General features: G+C 45.5%; 1 protein-coding gene across 1 annotated transcript in view; it reads left to right on the top strand.

Moving 5' to 3' along the window:
- The window catches only part of EVC2 (EvC ciliary complex subunit 2), a 56,345-nt gene extending 34,827 nt beyond the window's left edge, over nt 1-21,518 (top strand). Inside the window, exons 13-22 of the mRNA XM_054999659.1 lie at nt 1,224-1,383; nt 1,888-2,345; nt 4,094-4,298; nt 7,896-8,015; nt 11,737-11,964; nt 14,375-14,589; nt 15,413-15,500; nt 17,388-17,584; nt 18,542-18,640; nt 20,523-21,518. Coding sequence (XP_054855634.1) covers nt 1,224-1,383; nt 1,888-2,345; nt 4,094-4,298; nt 7,896-8,015; nt 11,737-11,964; nt 14,375-14,589; nt 15,413-15,500; nt 17,388-17,584; nt 18,542-18,640; nt 20,523-20,769 — 2,017 coding nt within the window. The 3' untranslated portion in view covers nt 20,770-21,518. The remainder of the gene's footprint in view (nt 1-1,223; nt 1,384-1,887; nt 2,346-4,093; nt 4,299-7,895; nt 8,016-11,736; nt 11,965-14,374; nt 14,590-15,412; nt 15,501-17,387; nt 17,585-18,541; nt 18,641-20,522) is intronic.
- Nucleotides 21,519-23,455: the final 1,937 nt, after the last annotated feature.

Here is a 23,455-nt window from a genome sequence, read left to right as displayed (position 1 = left end):
TTTATTATGTTACAGTTTTGGAGTGGTGCGGGGTGGCTTTGCTAAGAAAAAATTAATGTTCAACAAGACATTTGCGATGGAAAAGTATCGGGGTGCTGTGAAGAAGAAAAGCAAAAAAGAAGCTAAGCTCTGCCCCCCCCCCCCATGCTGGCTGACCTCCTGTTCTCCAGCGAGAACCTGCCTCAGGCAAGCCAGGCCCGAATGGTCCCAGACCACCTCCTGCTTGTGTCTTCTTCTTTTCTCCAGAGCAAACTTGTCTGGTTAGTTCAAATCATTGTGTGAAATTCATTTCCCTTCTTGGTTGTCTCTTAGGGAGCCAGGCCCAGATCCTGAGAGGACCCCCAGAACCTGGAGGAGCTTAAAATCCAAAATAAATGTTCAAAATGATTATACATGAACATATTCCAAAGGTTATCCCCAAGGCTTTTTTCTGGGAAAAGAGGTGGCGGAACTCAGTGGTGGAACTCAGGACTGCCCAATGACGTCACTTTGGGTCAGCTGGAACGGGGGGGGGGGGGGAGTTTTTAAAAGTTCAAATCGCCCTTGACAAAAATGGTCACCTGACTGGTGCGCCCACCCCTTGATCTCCAGACAGAGGGGAATTTAGATTGCCCTCCGCGCCACATGGCTCCCCTCTGTCTTCAGATACAGCTAGAATGTTAGTCCATTTGTCCTTATATCTTGGAGGGTAGAGTCATTTCAGATGCTGAATGACAATAGCAGGTAAATGACAATAGCCGGTGAATGACAATAGCAGGCGTGATCGGATTTGGTGGGGTATGCAGAGGGGTAGTAGGTGTGAAGAAATCAGCATTGGTGATGAGACAGGAAGTTTACGTCTTGATTCAATCCAGGTGAATGCATTGTCTTGAGTTTCGTTATCGGTTGCAATTCAGCAATTCAGCAGTCTCTCTGCCAGTCTCATTAGACAATACTGACCTTGATGGAGCAGTTCAGTATGGCAGCTTCATGTGCTCAAGGGGCTCAAGCAGACGGTGTGAGCTACAGATTTCAATAAAGTGGCAACAACTGGGTGCATTTCCAGTTACCTGTTGACTCAAATAGGAATGTGCATCCTTGCTTGTCATCCGGAAATGCATAACTAGAATTGGGCTTGAGCATATATGTTCAACATAATGGCTTCAGATGGGGTCTAAATGGTGGGATTCATTGAATTACTTGGCTTGCAAGTCTTCATGAGATTCTTTTCATCCTCTTTGCAGAAGTTGTCATTTTCCTGAAAATCATTTGGGAGGGGTCCTAAACAGAGCTCAGGCTGAACTGCACTCTGCTCAAGAGAAGTTTGCTCACTTTGTAAAGGAGGAGAAGCAAAAACTTCACCAAGAACTTCTTGCCAAAAGACGACAAGAAATGCTACATAAGGTAACCGAGAACTGGAACCTGCAGGGGGAGAAAACACACCAAAGGAATGTGAAAGGAATTCTGGGTATTTTGTATGTTATGTAACAGGCACAAGCCAAACCTGTACGTGCCTGAGTTGTTTTTCTGAGGCCTGGACTCTCATACATAGCGTCCATTAACTGCCAGGAAGCCTGGAAGATGCGGTTCGTGTCTCCCCCTGCTTTTGAGCCAGAAAGCTTTGGAGAACTCTGTTTCTCAAGCTATTATTAAAATTAACCCTATTGAATGTAAGAAATAATAAAGAGTGGGCTACTCTTTTCCTCTGCTGCTGAAGGTTTGTCCCTTGCTGTTGCCTGAGTGGACAACCATCGGGGGAGGAGTCACAAGTTGTTCTCAGTTCCAAAGAGGAAGTGGAGTGAATGAAGGAACTTGTAAAAGTCCTTTGTTCTCCTGAAGAAGTATTTATGTGTTATAATCAAGATAATGGAAGATCTTTCTTGTTTAATTTTGTTGAATGAATGACAGAAAGAAGAACAGCAGGCGCAGACGTGTCCTGAGAAAGCTTCCAGAGGCCTTGAAGATGTCTGCTGTTACGTGGCGCAGTGGCTAAGGATGCTGGTGGATCACTCCGCTGAATTTGAGGAACTCGTTGAAAAACTTGATAACGAGGTCAAAGAAGAACTCCTCGTGCTCAGATATCGTCTGACCAAGAGAGCTAGTGAGGAAATCAGGCGTATTCACTATGGATCTGTCATCCAAGAGCTGTTAAACCTCAGCGTGCCAAAACTGTATCTGAACCAATCAATGGAGGAGCATCAAAGGGAACTGGCAGAGGCCACACAACGGCTCGAAAAAGAAGATCAGGGCAAAATAATGGCAGCTGAAAAATTGCTTCAGAGTAAGAGAGAAAAATTGAGCGAAGAACTTCTGAACAGTATGAGAGAACAGAGGAAATTAAGGAGCTGCGAACAGTTAGTACTCTCGTAAGTATCTGCCCTGTCCCTTTTATTGGTTTTCTCACCTAGAAGGAGAAATCTTAGACATACCTGACAGATATATGGCCTTAATTTTGGTATTATTATTCTACTGCATTTCTTCTGAGCTCTCAAACTTGATAGATCCTGTTTTCATTTTTTTAAAAAAGACTGTTCTGGTTTAGTGTCCTCAGGTTTTAACATTAATACACCTAGTTTGCAAACTTAGCTTCAAGGATAGTTATTTCAGACAATAAGTCACTTTAATCCATTCTTAAAAGTCTTGATTTTATGAAACTTGGGCTGCCACACAGCAGTGAATGTGTTCACACTGCTGTGCAATTCATAATAGTCTCCACAAATAATAGTACCACAAGATTTTTATAATGCTTTAATTGGTGAGGATTCGCATCTTATACTGCTTACAACAGACTTGCAAAATTGGTCAGCATTGTTGCCCCTGCATGGAGCCTCCTGCCCTCCCTTCTTGTGGACTGCCTTTTACTCTGCATAACTTGTGATTCTAAACTGGAATTAGGTTTAGGAGCTCCATCTTGTGCCGAGGCACCTGCTTTCTGATGTCATGGTGAAGGGAGCATTTGGCATAAAGCTCCAGGCACAGAGAGAGGAGGGTGAGAGAAGCTACAAGTGTGTGCAAGTCCAGCACCCAGCTGTGTTTGTCCACAGTCAGAGCTCATTCACAGTTTGAATGCATGAGGGGTCCCTGAGCTCATGTACCCCTCCCTCCCCCTTCTCACCTTCCTCAGAGATGCAATAGTATAGGGTATCGTTGCATGTGAGTGCACTTTAATCCTGATTTAGAGAAAAGATCACAAACACAGAGCCGAACTAAATGTGACGGCAAACGTGGTGGCTGTGCAATCGCCATCACCATTTTAAAGTATTTTTAAAATTCCACACAGGCCCAGTCAGCAGCGTGGAGCCCCCCACGACTTCTAAAGCACCAAAACAGTTGTGGGAGTGACCCACAGCTGTTTCACCACTTAAAAGATGCAGGGCAGAGATGAAGGAGCTTTGTGCCGCAGCCCTATCATGATTGGGCCTGTGTAGCACTTTAAATGGCAGCTGTGATTGCGTGGCCACCACAACTTTGCTGTCATGTTCAGCCCACAGCTTAAGGCTTGGGCCTAATGACAACCACGGGTTAGCTGCAAATATGGACGTACTCCGTTGCACAATGGGGAGAGAGCACAGGGGTGTGAGCCTCCCTTGGCCTCATTTGTGCAATTACAAATGGTGTCGTGACCTTCCTTCTGAGCCACGGTCTGGGTTGCGTTCAGATGTCTTGACAAATCTCAGTTGGCTTGGGAGAGGCACAAACATGGCTTGATGCACAATGTGCTTTCCCTCCCTCTGCCTCTCGGGTGCTGTTTGTGGGGAGGAAACAAACTCCAGAGCACCCAGGCGCCTGCATTCAGACAGCAGGGCAAATGAGAGTTTGAAAGCTTTTGAAATCAGGCACGTTTTCCAGATTACTCTGTTGGAAGAATTGCATTAATTGTGAAAGCAAGAGTGTCAGGAACCCAGAGGGTCTGTTGGACCCCCGCCCCCCACCCATTGCAGTGCAGTACATTCTCATTAAGACCAACCAGATCATTTACAAAGCATTTTTTAAACATTCAAGCCCTCTCCAATTCTTCATCAGGCTGGATGTTCAGGACAGTGAGAATTTCCCCCAATTTTGTGCAGGGCACACTTTGAAGAACGTGTTTGTTTTTGTGGTGTCTTCTGGACAGGAAACTTTTAGGTGCTTCTCTTTCTCTGTCTGAAGAGGAAGTTCTGCAAATAAAGCAAGAGGTCCATGGCTGCTTTTCTCAGATGGATTCCTGTTTGGCTTTACCAAAGATCCGGGCAAGGGTGTTACTTCAGGTGTACCAGTCCGAATGGAGAGAAGCAGCCCTGCGAGAGGTAGATCGGAAGAGGCATTCCCCCAGCGGGCAGGTGAGACTTGCCAGGACCTCTTTATCTGTTCTCCTTTTCACATCCTTAAGAATATCCTTCCACCAGTACTTGAACGGATGTATTTAAAATGTAAAAGCTGCTCTGCACCTGATCTGACCTTTCTACATTACTGGCCCAAGTCATTTTTTGAAGCAAATTCAGAGATGTAGGCAGAAGAGATGGGCAAAAGCAGTGGATGTAAGAAGCTGCCTTGTCCTGAGTCAGATCACTGGCATGTCAAGCTCTGCATTGTCTGAGAGCTAAACTACACTAGACGAATGACACAAAGATGCTCAAGTGAAGGGGGACACAATGTTAGCCAGGAAGCGTAGTTTGAATTTCACCGCTCTCTACAGAGCTGGCAAAGATTGCTCCTCAGATTGTTTGTTAATTTCACCTCTCTACAGAGCTGGCAAAGATTGCTCCTAGGAGGGTTTGTTAATTTCACCTCTCTCTACAGAGCCCAAAGATCGTTCCTCAGAGGGTTTGTTAATTTCACCTCCCTACAGAGCTGGCAAAGATTGCTCCTAGGAGGGTTTGTTAATTTCACCTCTCTACAGAGCTGGCAAAGATTGCTCCTAGGAGGGTTTGTTAATTTCTCCTCTCTACAGAGCTGGCAAAGATTGCTCCTAGGAGGGTTTGCTAATTTCTCCTCTCTACAGAGCTGGCAAAGATTGCTCCTAGGAGGGTTTGTTAATTTCACCTCTCTCCACAGAGCTGGCAAAGATTGCTCCTCAGATTGTTTGTTAATTTCACCTCTCTACAGAGCTGGCAAAGATTGCTCCTAGGAGGGTTTGTTAATTTCACCTCTCTCTACAGAGCCCAAAGATCGTTCCTCAGAGGGTTTGTTAATTTCACCTCCCTACAGAGCTGGCAAAGATTGCTCCTAGGAGGGTTTGCTAATTTCTCCTCTCTACAGAGCTGGCAAAGATTGCTCCTAGGAGGGTTTGTTAATTTCACCTCTCTCCACAGAGCTGGCAAAGATTGCTCCTCAGATTGTTTGTTAATTTCACCTCTCTACAGAGCTGGCAAAGATTGCTCCTAGGAGGGTTTGTTAATTTCACCTCTCTCTACAGAGCCCAAAGATCGTTCCTCAGAGGGTTTGTTAATTTCACCTCCCTACAGAGCTGGCAAAGATTGCTCCTAGGAGGGTTTGTTAATTTCACCTCTCTACAGAGCTGGCAAAGATTGCTCCTAGGAGGGTTTGTTAATTTCACCTCTCTACAGAGCTGGCAAAGATTGCTCCTAGGAGGGTTTGCTAATTTCTCCTCTCTACAGAGCTGGCAAAGATTGCTCCTAGGAGGGTTTGTTAATTTCACCTCTCTACAGAGCTGGCAAAGATTGCTCCTAGGAGGGTTTGCTAATTTCACCTCCCTACAGAGCTGGCAAAGATTGCTCCTAGGAGGGTTTGTTAATTTCACCTCTCTCTACAGAGCCCAAAGATCGTTCCTCAGAGGGTTTGTTAATTTCACCTCCCTACAGAGCTGGCAAAGATTGCTCCTAGGAGGGTTTGTTAATTTCACCTCTCTCTACAGAGCCCAAAGATCGTTCCTCAGAGGGTTTGTTAATTTCACCTCCCTACAGAGCTGGCAAAGATTGCTCCTAGGAGGGTTTGTTAATTTCACCTCTCTACAGAGCTGGCAAAGATTGCTCCTAGGAGGGTTTGTTAATTTCACCTCTCTACAGAGCTGGCAAAGATTGCTCCTAGGAGGGTTTGCTAATTTCTCCTCTCTACAGAGCTGGCAAAGATTGCTCCTAGGAGGGTTTGTTAATTTCACCTCTCTCCACAGAGCTGGCAAAGATTGCTCCTCAGATTGTTTGTTAATTTCACCTCTCTACAGAGCTGGCAAAGATTGCTCCTAGGAGGGTTTGTTAATTTCACCTCTCTCTACAGAGCCCAAAGATCGTTCCTCAGAGGGTTTGTTAATTTCACCTCCCTACAGAGCTGGCAAAGATTGCTCCTAGGAGGGTTTGTTAATTTCACCTCTCTACAGAGCTGGCAAAGATTGCTCCTAGGAGGGTTTGTTAATTTCACCTCTCTACAGAGCTGGCAAAGATTGCTCCTAGGAGGGTTTGCTAATTTCTCCTCTCTACAGAGCTGGCAAAGATTGCTCCTAGGAGGGTTTGTTAATTTCACCTCTCTACAGAGCTGGCAAAGATTGCTCCTAGGAGGGTTTGCTAATTTCACCTCCCTACAGAGCTGGCAAAGATTGCTCCTAGGAGGGTTTGTTAATTTCACCTCTCTCTACAGAGCCCAAAGATCGTTCCTCAGAGGGTTTGTTAATTTCACCTCCCTACAGAGCTGGCAAAGATTGCTCCTAGGAGGGTTTGTTAATTTCACCTCTCTCTACAGAGCCCAAAGATCGTTCCTCAGAGGGTTTGTTAATTTCACCTCCCTACAGAGCTGGCAAAGATTGCTCCTAGGAGGGTTTGTTAATTTCACCTCTCTACAGAGCTGGCAAAGATTGCTCCTAGGAGGGTTTGTTAATTTCACCTCTCTACAGAGCTGGCAAAGATTGCTCCTAGGAGGGTTTGCTAATTTCTCCTCTCTACAGAGCTGGCAAAGATTGCTCCTAGGAGGGTTTGTTAATTTCACCTCTCTCCACAGAGCTGGCAAAGATTGCTCCTCAGAGGGTTTGTTAATTTCCTCTTTGCCTCCCCAAAGGCTCTGTCAATTATTAACAAACCCTCTGAGCATGAGCATGAGTTTAGTGGTTAGAGTGGTGGGCTAGGATCTGGGGGGGAGAAACTTTTTTTCCCTCCTTCTTGTCCCATATTTGGTGTGGCCCTCTTCTCTCAGATATAGGAGTCCCAGGTTTGAATCCTCACTCTGCCATGGAAGCTTGCTGGGTGAATTTGGGCCAGTCACACTCTTTCATCCTAACCTACCTTTCAGGACTGTTGTGAGGATTAAATGGAGGAGGGGAGTCCAATATATACCATTCTGAGTTCCTTAGTGGAAGGGTGGGATAAAAGTGTAATGGAGATGCTGCTAGGGATTGAACCCATAACCTTCTGTCCGTCCCAAGTTCTTTTTCAATCAAATGAAGTCCTTTTTGCCTTCAAGTGCTGGAATTGTTTGGTACTGAAGAGGAGTGAGGTCAGCAGGATGTCTGGATTGTGTCTTCTTGGAAGCCCTCCTCTTAATATGTTACATATTAAACACAAGGCAGATGCCAAAGGCAAATAGATGGAAACTTCCCAGTGGAAGGGGCTTGGCTGTCAGACCTCTCTTCTCCTGGTGAATGGCTGGCTGCTGGGGACACCCAGGAACTTAGGGGCCCATTGGCCAGGCATGCTGCTGGAACAAGATGCATTTGATATCCGAACTTTGGGCTGAAAAAAACCTCTCTCTTTCTTTTATGTTATTTGGACAGAACTATCGTAGCATAAATTTGTAGTTGCATTTAGTGAGAAGGATTCAAAAACATTCTCGACATTCAAGAACGTTCCATTTTGACTGCAAGTCAGGTATTCGGTCTCTAAACATATTTCTATTTGATTTTGTGGAAATGTGTGTTAAACTAATAATGGTTGCAGCTCTGATTTAGCTGTTGAGAATTAACTTAAATATATGTATCCTTTTTTTTTCTCTAGCAAGAGACTGAAGCTGGGAGTAAAACAAGAACCAAAAACAAGATAGATGTTCTAAAGAAATCTCTAGAGACAAAGATTCACATCTATGAAGAATCTATTACAGAGCAATATGAGAACAAGGTAATGGTAATAAATTGCTGTCCTCACTGGGACAAAACCCCATCATTTTTACAATAGGTGCCTGCAAAGCAAAGGGAGTCAAGCCTTAACAGAAATTTGGGCACAATCCAGTGTTCCCTAGTGCAGTAGGACCCTTGGTCAAGGCCACTCTGTTTTTGAAGTGGAAGTCATGAATCTCGTGCCCAAAGGAAAGGTGTACAAGCTGCTACCTAAAAGTAGCAGTTATCCTGCAGAGGAATTTCAAAGGGAGATTAGAGAGACTGCTGAATTGCAACAGATAACAAAGCTCAAGACAATGCATCCACCTGGTCTGAATCGAGACCTAGGCTTCCTGTCTCATTACTAATGCTGATTTCTCCACGCCCACTACCCCTCAGCATACCCCACCCTATCCAATCACGCCTGCCTTTGTCATTAACCAGCTATTATCATTTGGCTTCTGTAATCACTCCCGTCTCCAAGATATGACAGATGGACTCACATTCTAGCTGTATCTGAAGAAGTGAGCTGTGGCTCACAAAAGCTCATACCCTGCCTCAAATTTTGTTGGTCTTATAGGTGCTACTGGACACTTGTTCTTTTCTACTGCTACAGACAGACTAACACGGCTAGCCGTCTTGATCTGTACAAGCTGTAGTTTGGGCTGTAGCAGAAATTTGAATGGGAGACCCCCAAGGAAGTCCGGGGTAGTTACCCCAGAGGCAGGCAATGGCAAACCACTTCTGTTCATCTCTTGCCTCGAAAACCCTAGGGGTGGCCATAAATTGGCTGCAACTTGAAGATACTTTCCACCACCACCACTGAAACTGCTGGCACGACCTCTTTTTTGAATGTCTTTGCCTTTATTAACTGGGCATTGGCTAATCACTGCAAAAATACATCTATTCATTGAATGATAAAGAAGTAGATAGTTAATGAGGAAAATTATCTCGCTCTTTGCCCATTCACATGCACGTAATGTAAACTTTTATCTTGTAAGAACAAATGGTTTCTTGCTTGGCTTTTCCCTTACAAATTACTTTCCTCTCTGTTTTTAAACCAAAGGCTCAACATTGCCAGCCTGGGGCTTTGTTTTCAGCAAAAAAGTGACACCTTGAAGAGTGCTGAAAAGGCCCCCCTCAATAATTAACACCCCCTCCCTCTGCCATGCAGCATTTCTATGACACTGAAAAGTGATGGGGAGCGATCACCAGCCTCCTCCTCGGAGGATACCAGCTTCATGAATCAGAACCCAGAATATCATCCTCTTCTTATCAGCCTTCAAGGCGGCAGGCAGACGTGGCAGCTGGACCAGTCCAGAGGGAAAGATGTGAAAGATTTGTGTGTCAAGATACTGATCCACAAATCAGTGTGTTTGTTAAATAGCGTATTAACAAGGAATTGAAATCTAAGCAAAACATTAAGACGAGCCCCTTGTGTTATAAGAATAGGTATTGCTTTCAACTGGCATTTCTATGACATAGTAATAGTTGTTCTGCCCCAGTTGGGCATGATGTTTTTGGTTATTTTCTCTTTGCATAGTAAAGTGCCCCAGTGTGAAGACCACAGGAGCCTAAATCCTTCAGGAGATAGTAGGAGAGTGCCCACCTTTACAGAAAAAATGAGGACTGGTATCAGTCCCTAACCTGGTGAGGGAAGAGGTTTGTATGGGCACAGTGTTCTCCTACTTCCGGTAAACCAGGAAGAAGAGGGCACCATGCAAGCCCAAGACCTCAGCCAGCAAGCCCAAGACCTTCTCTCTCTGTGTGTGTGTGTGTGTGTGTGTGTGTGTGTGTGTGGCCGGTGGGGGGGCGGGTTTGCCATGTTGAATGTTAAAGGAAATCAAATGTCCCCAAGCCCAGTCCCATATCCATGCAACAATGAAAATGAATCCTTTGACAATCAAAGGGTACCAGTTGCCGCCCTCCCCATTTCTTTGGCAGCCAAGAGAACTGGCTACCTTGCTGTGAATTGTTCATGCTCAATTGTAAAGAGTCCAGTAGCACCTTTAAGACTAACCAACTTTATTGTAGCATAAGCTGTTGAGAACCACAGCTCTGATGATGCATCGGACAAAGAGAGCTGTGGTTCTCGAAAGCGTATACTACTTTGAGAGCCAGTTAAGAGTGCGGGACTCTAATCTGGAGAGTCGGGTTTGATTCCCCACTCCTCCCCTTGAAGCCAGCTGGGTGGCCTTGGGCTAGTCACAGCTCTCTGGAGCTCTCTCAGCCCCACCCACCTCATAGGGTGTTTTGTTGTGGGGATAATACTTTGTAAACCACTCTGAGTAGGCATTAAGTTGTCTTGAAGGGCAGTATATAAATCAAATGTTATTATTAAAATATTATTATAAAGGTGCTACTGGACTCTACTGTTTTGCGACTTAACTCCTCTGGATCTATGATCATGTATAATTTGTTGTGACAACATGCTGACAACGTGATAACTTTCCTTCTAACTTGCTAACTCTTCCAAATTTCGGTTTGGAAAGATTAGTAAACTTCTCTTGTCTCCTGTACTGCATAACAGAGGTCATGCAAATGGGTGTCTTTTGAAATTCTAGGCAGTCACCGGCTCTTCTAATGAGTTTTCGTTCTCTTTGTTCAAGGGCTTCTCATATAGCCTAATATTTGAGGAGCGCTCATGTATCCTCTTGAATAAGCAGTTTTGTTGCAAAATCAAATTTTAAATTCAGTTCTGTCTCTCAGATAATAAAGCGTGAGTGATAAAATGCCTCTTGACAGCAATCTCATCATGGGAGAAATTCAGGACTACCATCGCTACCTGTGTGACCCTTCTGGGGCCTGAAGATGCTGGAGTGTCTTTTGAGGAAAGGAGAGAATTCGGACATTATTGTACTTAATTCTGATAGCATAAATATAATTTCTGTTAATCAACTTTATGGATTAGAGTGGGATTTAAGACATCAGAAGTCCGTTTAGGATTGGGCTGTACAGAAAGTGTCATAAGAAGCAAGTGTGCACAATTTTAGTTTTGTTTGGCTCAGGAAGACTGTGAGGGGAAAAGAATAACAACAGCATTTGATTTATATACCGCCCTTCAAGACAACTTAATGCCCACTCAGAGCGGTTTACAAAGTATGTTATTATTATCCCTGCAACAAACACTTTGTGAGGCCCAAGGTCACCCAGCTGGCTTCAAGCAGAGGTGTTGGGAATCAAACCTGGTTCTCCAGATTAGACTCCTGCCGCTCTTAATCACTACACCAAATTGGCTGTCAGGCGTCATGCACTGTTTTTGCCAGTGAATATAGACTGGGCGGCAGGGACTGTTTGCCTCTTCCTTAGGCTTCACTGGTGAAAATGTTGTGGAAGTCTGAAACCCTTCCTCCCAAACCAAACAAAGCTGTGAAATTCTTTGAAGGTGAGTTCCCCCAATCGTATGTGTGACTACAAGTTGGGTTGGACTGCCATGACCCAAACTTTGTACTTTGGCCCTCAGGTGCAAAGAGATGGTAGAGAGCTTATCGCTGAGATGGACCACCCACATCAATGTAAAGCTGTCTTATCATACACTTGTGCAGCCATCTCTCAGAAGCCACCACGCTTGACCAACAAGTGTAGTTATGGGGAAGACTTTCAAGTTACAAAGATTTGTATTACCCAGCCCAGAGTCTGAAGTTCTATAGCCAAGTATGTCTAGACACACAAATATTATCAGTGTCTAGACATATTTGACAGGATTTTGTCCGCCTTGCTATAGCAAAGATTTTCCCCCCCAGATTCTCAGTGAACTACAGCTGGAAAGAGTGCATCAGCTGCAGGCTCTGGAAAGTAAAATCGGAGAGCGCATCACTTCTCTGCAGTTCCAAAGAACTTCAAAAATACCCGAAACATTAGAGCTTTACATGGCTGTTGTACAATTACGCAGTTTGCTTCTGGAAGAGCTGAGCACATCAAAAACCCTGACCAACTTCGATTGTGCTGAGATCACAGCACGAAGCAACCATGTAAGTAAGAAAAGAGTAGTTTGAATGAAATCTTTATCAAGTACAAACTAAGGTAACTCTATTGACATTGACTTAGTTGAGACGAAACATGAAACCGTGCTTCATTTTTAACTATGGATTGCGGTCACAGGTGTATCACTGTCTACATTTCACTTGCCTCAACTAATGCTGGTTTCATCAGTCAGGGAGGCTGCTAGTGAGAGGCAGTGAAAGACAAGAGCGGGTTTGATCGTGAGCCATTCTAGCAAGACTTATCTGTAGTTGAAAATATGGGATAGCAGTGCTGGGGAACTAGCCAGGATGAGGCCAGGATGTCCATCTTTGTCATATAAAACCATGATTTGTTGATTCATTTATTTAAAACGTTTCTGTGTCACCCTTGAACTCAACTATATTAAGACTAACTGGTTGATAAACCAACTTCAAATCTCACTGTCACATCCTGTTTAGATTTTATAATTATTCATTATATTTTTCATATGTTTTTCATGGGTTAGTTCTGCATAATAAATTGTGTGGCTGCTTGCTAGGCTATTTTACACAATTTTTTCAGACCGTTCATTGTGAATCCATCTCTTCTAGAATCTCTTCGAGCGTTGGCATATTCCAACAATATGTAAAATGGGCTGCATTGATGCATTTGTCTCTCAAGCAGCCATTTGTTCCACAAAGCACACCCCTCCCTATCTTCTCCACGCAGCTCCACGTGCCCTGATGTGGATTGGAGGGTGTTCTTCATGTGAGATGTAAAGTAAGAGCTTTCCACCACTGGAGAGTCAGCCAGCCAGCCCTTTACAACAACAGAATATACTCAAATTTTATTTCTAGCAGACTACCAAATGTCACTCTGCAAAATGGAGACGACTTTCAAAATCTCTGTTAAGATGCACTTTGCAAAATAGCCCTGTGGTTTCAGATGGCCAATTTGTTCTGCTGTATTTAAATGGTAGGATTTTGACAAGATGTGCGAATCCCTGTAAAGCAGCACATTTCTTTGTGAAAATTGCACCGTAAATGTGGGCCCACATGACAGAAGGCAAACAAAGCAGTGAAACTGGTCCACTGCAGCTCACCAGGAGCTTAATGCACCTTCTCTTGACTACATGAGCAGCAAACCAGAAAATTGTGAGGAGTTGTTGTTGCGTGTGTACAGCATCTGAAGGCTACAGTGAGAGCCAAGCTACAAGTGACACCTGACACAGGTTGGACGCTTGTCAGCTTCCCTCAAGTTTTGATGGGAAATGTAGGCGTCCTGGTCTTGCAGCTTGGCTCTCCATTTAATTGAAGTTTACAGAGCGGCAGTCTATGGGAGGGAGAACATGAGGTCAGGAGGGGAGTGCAGGCGTTGGGCTCTCGCCAGGTGCCCCCCCTTTCCCCTCTGCTGGGTGTGTGTGTGGGGGGGGGGTCTGTAAACTTCAATTAAATGGAGAGCCAAGCTGTAAGACCAGGACGCCTACATTTCCCATCAAAACTTGAGGGAAGCTGACCAGTGTCCAACCTGTGTCAGAATGCATCAAATGGTGGGGGAGGGAAGATGCAAGGGCATCTCTTTCTTGCCCTCCCTTCACCTCCAAAGCAATGGGAGGGGGAAGTGGGATCTGAGACAAAAGGATATGCTGTTGCTACTCTCAGTCCTTTCCAACCTGCTGCCAGGTATAGGAATGGCCATGGGTGGGAAGGTGGAAGCAAAGACACCAAAGGGGCGTGCTGGCTGGCAGCCCAAATTCTCTCCCTCCCACTGTATTGTCCAGCTGTCATTTCAGACCTGCCTCATGAGCCCTTCAGAGGTAAGGTGGGTGGCTACCAGAGGCAGGGCTTTTTCTGTGGTGGTGCCTTGCCTTTGAAATGCCGCTCCCCGGTCACTTGCATAACCTGTGCTGAAGCTTGGAAACCGCTGTGGCCCAAGCAGGGAATTTTATACCAAATCTTTTCAACACAGAAACAATGTTTGGAGATAAGGTAGCAAAAATCTTCCCCCACGGATCCCTCTCCCATTTTACTTTTCTTTGTGGAGGTTTGTTTTTGATAGCATCAATTAGCTGCAGGTTTGCACCGTTTTCTTTGAAAAATAATTGTTTTCTTGTTTACTATCACTAATATTGTCTTGCAGCCAATAAGATTTGTCATCATGGAGGGCGATCCATTCACAGTGTGGTGGGGGAAGTTGCACATTTTCTTTGAAGACTCTTCCTCTTGCAAAAAAAAAAAAATCTCTCCCAAAGCCCCTTTTGGAAAGTGATACACTTTACAAGTAGAGGAACGTGCCTTCCCCATTTTCAAGTGAGCTCTCTCAGACAGGCCAGTGAAGTAATTTTGAAAAGCAAGCAAACAAAAAATCAAGGCTTTCTTTTCTCATTAGTGGCTGTGCCTGAGTGAGAGAGTGCTCATGTTGTTTGTTTTGAAAATACAGGAAATGGAGGAGCTGGAAAAAAAGATGGAGGGTGAGCTGTTGCATCAAGAGTTAGCTCAGCCACAGCCTTATCTGATGAACAGGAGGAGGCAGAATCCAGATCAACCGGGCATTGCAAACAGCCTTGAGGAATTGCATTCAGATGGGCCTGTGCCTGCGCTCCTACAGCAAGCACTGACTAAGGGTGAACAGTTGGTGTGCCTGCACAGACAAAGGTAAATAACAACTGCACTTATATACCGCTCTTCTAGACAGATTAGTGCCCCACCCAGAGCAGTGAACAAGTTAGTGTTCTTCTTATCCCCACAATACAGCTGGGGAACTGGGGCTGACCCAAGGCCACCTACTGAGCTCATGGCAGGAGTGGGATTCGAACCGGTAGAATGCTGGTTCGTAGCGGAAGCACTTAACCACTGTGCTACAGCAGCTCTCTGGCTTTCTTTCACTGGCTTTCTCTCTCACTGCCTGTTTCCTTGTAACGGAAGACTGGTGCCTTTAATCATGGTGATTGCGTTGTATGTTATTTGCCATAAATAGCAGAATTAGACTTCCAGTGCAAAATCCACTTTAGCTGAGCAGGCGATCATATCAATAGACAGTACAAGGCTAAGGAAGGAGTTACGCAGAATAGTAAGAAATTACCCTACTTAAATTAGGGAAAGGGGTGAAGGGAAGCTTACATTGAAAGCAAATGTGAAGGACCCTGAGATCAGGATGCTAATTGGCTGCATTACTTAGATTTAATTAAATAAATTTAATTTAATAAATTAATTAAATAAATTAATTAAATTAATAAGCAACTAGGGAAGCTGGCCAGAACAAGCAGAAAATGTAAAGTTGTAAGTGGAAAGAAATGCAGCAATATCACCTGTTAATGCCCTGTTGACTCTGTGCGGTGGCATTTTTTGAAAACCGCTGGAGTGGCAGTTTGGTCTCCACAACTTACGTAGATGAATCTTGCAGCCTCCCCCACTCCGTGAGTGCTGAGGAAATACATCTTGATTCTCAAAATAATATTTTTGCCTTGTTTTACTTTAGCTTAAGAGATGTCCAGAATAATCTAGCGGTTCTTGAAAATTTTCTGGAGACCATAGAAATGGATACCCTTTTGGCAGTATATACCAAGGTAAGAACATTCCATTTTTTTTCAGCTTTCTGGATAAAGAGATGACATTTTGGCTGAGTTGGGTAATGACTGCACAGTCATTAGCTTTCCTGCTTTTTGCAACTGCAGTGGAACTTGCTGATTCATATAGGCAGGGCTTTTTTTTCAGCTGGAACACGGTAGAATGGAGTTCCGGAACCTCTTGAAAATGGTCACATGGCTGCTGGCCCTGCCCCCTGATCTCCAGACAGAAGGGAGTTTAGATTGCCCTCTGCGCCACTCGGCGGCGCAGAGGGCAATCTAAACTCCCCTCTGTCTAGAGCTCAGGGGGCTGGGCCACCAAACGTGACCATTTTCTCCGAGGGCAACCCACTGAGTTCCACCACCTCTTTTCCCAGAAAAAAGCCCTGCATATAGGAAAGGGAGTTGTGAGACTGAGTACTCAATTACCCCAACCCTTGGTTGCTCTCTTTCCTCTGCCTGAGGGGGGAGCCCAGCCAAGGGAGTCCAAATGGAGCCCTGGCATGGACTACTAGGAGCCCTCGGCCCTGAAACAGCTGCATTGAGCATGGCTCCCTGGGTGACTGCCTCTTTAGCAGGCATGGGCCCCCCCGCCCCCCCCGCCCCCCGCACCTTACTTCTTCATTCAGCGTTGGTTGCAGGAACATTGTTCTGCCATCTTAGAACCTTCTCAGTCTGAGTACGTAAACCATAACATATTGCAGGGCTTCATAAACATTTTGGTCACAGTGGAAATCTGCAATATCGTGCAAGAACTATTCTACATTTTGTGTGTTTTAATTCTTGAAGTCACCATCATCATGTTTTAGTTACAGAAAGACAGCAGTTAAATAATCCAAGTTAAATAATCCAAGTTCTAAATTTCAGTTTAAACAGCGGGAGTTTTGCTTTCTTTTTCAAACCTATACACCCTTCTCCATGGTGCTTTTTAGATTTAGAGGGGAGTTTGTAAAAAACAGCTCCATGATGTGTACGTGCAAATGCTGCTCAGGCAAGGAAAAGCTTTTCTACGCATTGTGTGTGAGTGTTATGTGCAGCAAACCTGGGCCTAAAAGCCAACTGTATACAGCTAAGCAGAGCAATGTGTGAAACTGCCCCTCTCTTTCCCTGCTGCATGGAACACACAGTGAAATGTGACACGTTATTCAGCAATTAGCTGTTTGCTGTATGTTTGTCCTGCTTTTCGGATAAAAAGTATACCCCATAGCACCTTTTAGAATTTAAAATTCAGTTCTAGTATTCTGCCATGTGAATGGCACCCCCTTTACTAAGTATCAGTTCCGGGCGGTCACAGGTAGGGCTCTTGCCAGCCTAGGTTCCAGCTACAATATTGAAGAAAAAATAAGGCTGATGCCCTCAGCTTACAATATAAAAGTTGACACCCTGAAAGGAGGCAGGAGGGAAAGAAAGGAGATTCATTTGATAGGAGCAGAGCAATGGGCAAAGTCAGGAACGTGCAGTCACAGTTGCAAAATTTTACTTATTCGTGTTCTTTATAGTCCACCTTTTCCACCAAGACTACAGTCAGCAACTGGGACATCCGATAGATAATACAAGAGGGTTTGGATTGTAGAAATTTGAAAACAAGCCGAAATCTGAAAAGCAGCTGAAACAACCCAAAAGCATTTAAGCATGGCATGCTAAATGATGCAGAAAGGACGTAGAAGGAGTGTAAAATAAGCAGTACTACCCACAGCAGCAGAGTCCACGGTTCCTATCCGTTTACCAAAGCATCTTTTTGAACCATTTCATTACAGTACAGCCTGATTTCTTATATCAAAAAGCCCTCTCTGTGGCAGCAGTTTCCCCCATGCAGTTTTAGTCATGCATTTTGTTTATCAATATTTATCCCAATCTTTATTTTTATCCCTCTTTATTTTCCTGTAGGAGCTCAGATTAGTATCCCATTTAACAAAATTGACTCAGGTGCCTGCGGGGACATTACGGCGACTCGTGCACTTACTTCTGCCAACACAGCCGCAAAACGAGCTCCTTTCTGTTCTGGGCTTGACTGCCAACAAACATTCCGAAGCCATCCCAGAAAGAGAGAGCAGTGGAGAGGAAGCCGGGAACTGTCCGAAGAAGTAAGGGGGCTGGATGATGCTTTGGGGGGGAAATTCAAGGTGTCGCCTGTTGCCAAATATAAAGCTGTTAGACAACAACAGAACAAAGAGACGAATGAGCATGCTGGATGAACATGTCCTTTTTCAGGGGAATGGCTTTGAAAAAGCGGGTTAAAACAAAATCTTGGGTGTTATGGCCAGTGTAGCATACAAAACGCTGCACTGGTGTGGAATTTTCCTTCTGGGCCAGTATGGTCCAGGTCCCTCCTGAAATGCCCTCAGTTTCCTGAATGTGCCATCTTGTTGTCTATTGGCATGGTCCCTTCTCATCTTTGAATATAAAGTAATGCAAAGTCCCTTTGAAGACATTGGCTGGTGGTGTCCTGGCCAGGCCTGACCTTCCAGTAGCTATGTTTCTATCCTATTGGCTTCTTCCTCCACCAGGTTGCTGTGCTCTGCCCCTTCCTGTCTCTTCCCGTCCACTTTGCTCGTTACGTCCATTTCATATCCATGAGGAGGAAAAGGTCTTTTAGCTTATGCTGTGAGATAAAGGGGAATGACTGGGCTGAGAAGGTCCTAGTTGCTATTAAAATTATTTGATAAATAAGGGTTTTTTTCTTTGAGAATATATTAAATATATTTTATTTTATTTTCCTTCATTTATACCCTGTCTTTCTCCCCATCGGACCTAAAGCAGCTTACATCATTGGCCTCGCCTCCATTTTCCCCTCACAACAAATGTTGTGAGGTAGTTTAGTCTGAGAGTGGGTGACTCACCCAAGGTCACCCAGCGAGCTTCCGTGGCAGAGTAGGGAATCAAACCAGGCTTACCCAGATCCTAGTCTGTCACTCTAGCCATTACACCATACTGGAATTATTTATTTGTTTATTTATGTATGTTATTTATAGCCCATCTTTCTCACTGAGACTCAAGTGGGACTACATTAAAGAGATTTCTCTCCTCTGACTTTCCCTCAGGAAGCACCAACAGTCATGGCGAACCTTAGAAATGAAATTGAGACAAGAGGTGATAAGTGCCAACTTGGGGAGAATGAATTCTGTCATCTGCGATAACAGGTCTGGAAAAGCTTCTTGTCTGTTTTGCTGATGGGGGGGGGGGCGGTCACAAAAGCTGCTGCTCAGCTTATTTCTCCTGAGAGCCCCCCCCCCCCAAAGAAAACCAAAGCCCTGTGGAATTTCATTGTGTGGTTTTTGTCATAGGATATATTTCATGTAGAACTGTGGAATTCACTGCCAGGGAAGGTAGTGATGGTGGTAAACATAGGGCCAAACTACAAGTGATGCCTGACACTAGTTGGACCCTTGCCAGCTTCCCTCAAGTTTTGGCGGGAAATGTAGGCAGCTTGGCGGAATGTTGGACACATGACAGTTGAAAAGGCCATTGGACAGCAGTCAGAGAGCCAAGCTGCAAGACCAGGACGCCTACATGTCCCATCAAAACTTGAGGGAAGCTGACAAGAGTCCAACCTGTGTCATTTGTCACTTGTAGCTTGGCCCATAGATAGCTTTAAAAGGGAGTTCGACAGATTCATGGAGGAGAAGTCCGTCCGTGGCTGCTAGCCATGCAGAGCAATCCTGTGCAAAATTACTCCATTCTAAGTCCATTGAAATCAGTGGGCTGAGACTGAAGTAACTCCACATAGGATTGTAGAGTAGGTGACCGAAGGCAGCCTCCATATTCCAGAGGCAGCAAACCTCTGAATGCCGGTGCCAGGGAGCAGCGTCAAGGGTGGGCTCAGTCTCTATGCCCTGTTTGTTGGCCCTCCAGGGCAAAAGGTTGCCCGTTTTTTGAGCCAAGTTGCTGGACCAGCTGGAACACTGGTCTGATCCAGCAGGGCTCTTCTGATATTCTTACATTCACATCTAACTACTTCTCTGCAATCTATAGAAAGCACCAAGTCATTGAAAATGGGAGCAGAAATGATAGTGGTAGGTCCATGTTTTAGCATATCCTATTTGCGTAGGGCTCCCATTTGGCGGTGTGGGCAGGGGATCCCCCAATTCCAGCCTCTGCCCCCTCCCACTGCTTACCTAACCAGCAACGGGGAAAAGGTGCACAGAACAGGCCTGGGAGATCCCGCACACTCTGGAGGACTTCCTTGTCACTGCAGGAAATGATGTCATTCCTGGCACAACAAGGAAGTGAATGCTCCACATGGGCCCGGTATGGTAAAAATCAGCCCCCAAACTAGTGAGTTAAGTTCCCCCCCGCGCACACACTCCACACACCCTCAGCCACCAGTTTGGTCCCCGGGGGACCTGGTAACCCTGTATTTGCACTTTATGAGGGGGAGATGCAAGAGAGGGAGACCTTCCACAAAAGCCCCACCTGCTCCTGCCCTTTTGACTCCTGCAACCTCCCCTCCTAAAACATGACCTGCTTTCCCCCATCCAAACTTATTTCCAGTCTTGCATCCCTGCTAGGAGAAAAAAAGTCTTAAAGGAGGGCTGGTAGGGAACAGTGACTAGAGGAAGGCTCCAGCACCTCCCAAGTCCTGACCCTCACTTTTCCACTTGAACCGGCCCTTTACAGCCATTCAGCACAATTATCTACGAAGACACCTGGTCTGCTGCCCACTACTGTCCTTGTGAGGTCCTGCAGGTAGACTCCCTTTAGCCCCCTAATAAACGTCGTGATATCTTCCAATCTTCAGACTGCCGTGTCACCTTTTTATCCTGCCTGCTCCTTCCTTTTCTCATCCCAACAGCCCTGTAAAGGTGAGTTGGTCAGAGAGGGTGTAACAGAGGAGGATTTGAAACCAAATCCATGTCGTTGTAGTGCAATATTCTGACTCCTCCACCACTTCAAGCTATATCTTATTTTATAGGAAACATTCGTCCTGGTTTGCAAATAATTTACCTTGTGCAATGTAGATTCGTCTCTTAGATCTTGTCCATGACAACCATTTGAAGTCTCCTTTTGCATTTCTGAATTCAGTGTGCTGAAACGAAAACAGCTGGCACTTCTGGAAAAAGCAACATTCTTCCACCCAGAGTGTTTGCCTGAACCCCTTCATCCTGTGGACGCTGCGGGCGCTGCAGAAATCATCATGCTCTCAGACACGAATGAGAAGATCTTTGTTTTCCGAGATTCTGCGTTTTCCACAGATACTTCATCAACAAAAAAGAAGAAAACCAGTTTTCTTAATTCAAAGAAGTTGGGCCTCATAAAGACGGAGAAGTGACATGTGGCAGGATTAGCCGTTACACTAAGTACATGGTTGTGCACATTCCTATCTGTATGGTAATTCGCTGAGGATGCGCTACGTGGAGACTGTACATATAAAGCACTCTCTTTACTGGACTCTCTTACATTTACCTGCAGCTCAGGGTATTATATTTGTTCTCTTATGAGATGGAGACAGCAAGCATGTTCCTTGACACAAAATCCTTTAAGATGTTGGTGCCTGCCTGCCCCTGCCATGAGAAACATTCCTTACCTGTGGCTGGACTGCTGCCATCTCAAAGGGTGATTTTGCATTGAAGAGGTGTAGCATCCCCAGTAGATCTCGAGAAGAGATCAGTGTTCCTTTCCCTGAAGTACGAAATGCAGTTCCGTTCTGAACCACAAAGGGATCCTCTGCTGAAGGAGGTTGTGGCACGAAAGGTGTTATGGCCTTCAGTGGCCTTGAAATGTGCATATTCTGCTCCCGTAGACAGGTCCTGCCCCGCAGTCCACTAACAGACACCTGAATATTCAGGTTGCCCAAACAAACATGTCCTCATTATTGGCTCACTTAAGAGAGGAGTGAAGTAAGTCAGATGAACACTAGCACACAAGGTAAGAGATGCTGCTTTTTCTATTTAGATCCTTCTGGCGTTCTGGTTAGGAGCAGTGAGATTTTTGATGTCCTTCCTAGACTGTTGTGCACAGTGTATATATAATGAAAAATATCCTGAATACTTCTAATAAAGCATTGAAGTTGGTTGCGTTCTTTACGTAGACATTACTTTGCATGTACCTGGTCAGCCAAACAAACTGGGACGTTTCCTGGCTTCAGTCAGGTAGCTTCTACTGACTCAACCTTGATTGCTCTTACTGATGGGATACGCCCCCCCATGCTACGTTTTCCTCTAACTTCTATAAACGGCAGCAGTAACCATCAATAAGAGATGGCCTAGCGGATCATTGTTCACAGCATCATTTATGCCCAAGGACTGATTTTTGCACATTTCTCTTGATAACACCAACAACAGCTGAGCTGAAGCAGGAGGGAGGCAGAGGGCCCATTCCAGAGGTCATGGTTAGATGATGAACCGCCATCTCCGTTGCTGCCTACTGATGCCCTCTGGCAGCAAGTAGATTGAAAGGGAAACGGAGGGGGTATCTTCTTCCAGTGATGGTGTAAAATTCAAGGGGCAGCCTAGCTGTCCTGTGAAGTCTCAGCACTGACAGATTGATGGTAAGGGAAAGGCTCAAGCCCTTCTACTTGGCTATCTTTAACTTGACACATAAGTGGCAAGCCCGGTCAGCAGAATAGCAACACCTACATACACGGCTGGCTCCAGACTTTGGGGAGCCCTGGTCGGTGTATGTGGTGGACCCCTATGTCCGCTCCTGGGCCGCCCTTCTTGCCCACCAACCTGAGTGCTCACCTGACTGTGCGTCTTTCCCCTGCAAGCTCTCCTACCTCCTGTGCTCATCGTTGCCCTCGCCACCTGTACACCCGCTCCCCAATACAGCTGGGTGCCGCAGGGCATGCTGCTGCTGTGTGTCTCGCCCTCACTCTCTTCCCTGGCAGCTGTCAGGAGTGTGGGTGACAAACCACTTGCATGCAGGCATGGGGAAGGCGTGAGTCCGGGTGTCGGGGGGGGGGGATGCATGGGTGGGGAGTCAGATACAGTGGGCCCCTCCAGAAGCCCTGGGTACTGATGGCTGCCCCACCTCACGGTAGGCTGAGGCTGGCCTTGCCTACATGTGCATAGTGTGTATGCGTGCTGCAAAAAGCACTTCACATACAAGGCAGATCAGTGCTGTTATCTCCATGTGTTTAGCAAACGTGGAGAGGGGGAAGATTGAGATAGCGTGGTCCCCCCCCACCCCTCCACAAGATGAAACGTGAGCTGGAGAGTTTCTGATTACCAGTCCAACCCATGACCCTGCTCTGTATGCAGAAGGTCCCAGGTTCAATCCCCAGCGACTCCAGTGAAAAGGCTCCGGTAGTGAAAGACCCCAAAACATCAGAGTAGACAAGACTGACCTCAAGAGGCTAGTTTGGTGTAGTGGTTATGAGTGTGGGACTCTAATCCGGAGAGCTGGGTTTGATTCCCCACTCTTCCACTTGAAGCCAGCTGGGTGACCTTGGGCTAGTCACAGTTCTCTGGAGCTCTCTCAGCCCCACCCAACTCACAGGGTGATTATTGTCGTGGGGATAATAATGACATACTTTGTAAAATGCTCTGAGTGGGCATTAAGTTGTCCTGAAGGGCAGTATATAAATTGAATGTTGTTGTTATTGTTGTTGTTAAGGGCCCACCATTGCCTGTGTTGTCCATTTGATGCTGCCTCAAGGACCTCAAGGCTTTTCAAATTGTGGCACCGTTTTGTGTGTGTGTGTGTGTGTGTGTATGTTTGGGGGGGGGGTTCTACTCCAGCTCACATATTCATAGTCCTATCTGCACAGAGGCCTATACACAAGCCACACAGTACACCCTTCCCCGCTCCCTGGTAAGCTCTGTTCACATGATCACAGGAAACAGCGCATGTAACCAGAGCCTGGGCACAGTGGGGCATACATGTCATGGCACTTGTATGCAGAACTTAAATGTTGTGCATCTGGGAAAATATACAGTCGTGCACACGTATTTCCGCTTCAACTAGAATACACAGGGCTGCATTTCTAAGAGTGCCCTTCTTCTTTGGATTTATAG

Source organism: Eublepharis macularius, chromosome 15 (genome assembly GCF_028583425.1).
Source record: "Eublepharis macularius isolate TG4126 chromosome 15, MPM_Emac_v1.0, whole genome shotgun sequence".
Lineage (NCBI taxonomy): Eukaryota > Metazoa > Chordata > Lepidosauria > Squamata > Eublepharidae > Eublepharis > Eublepharis macularius.
Note: the sequence above shows the minus strand (reverse complement) of the source record. Positions and strands in the feature narration are given on the sequence as shown.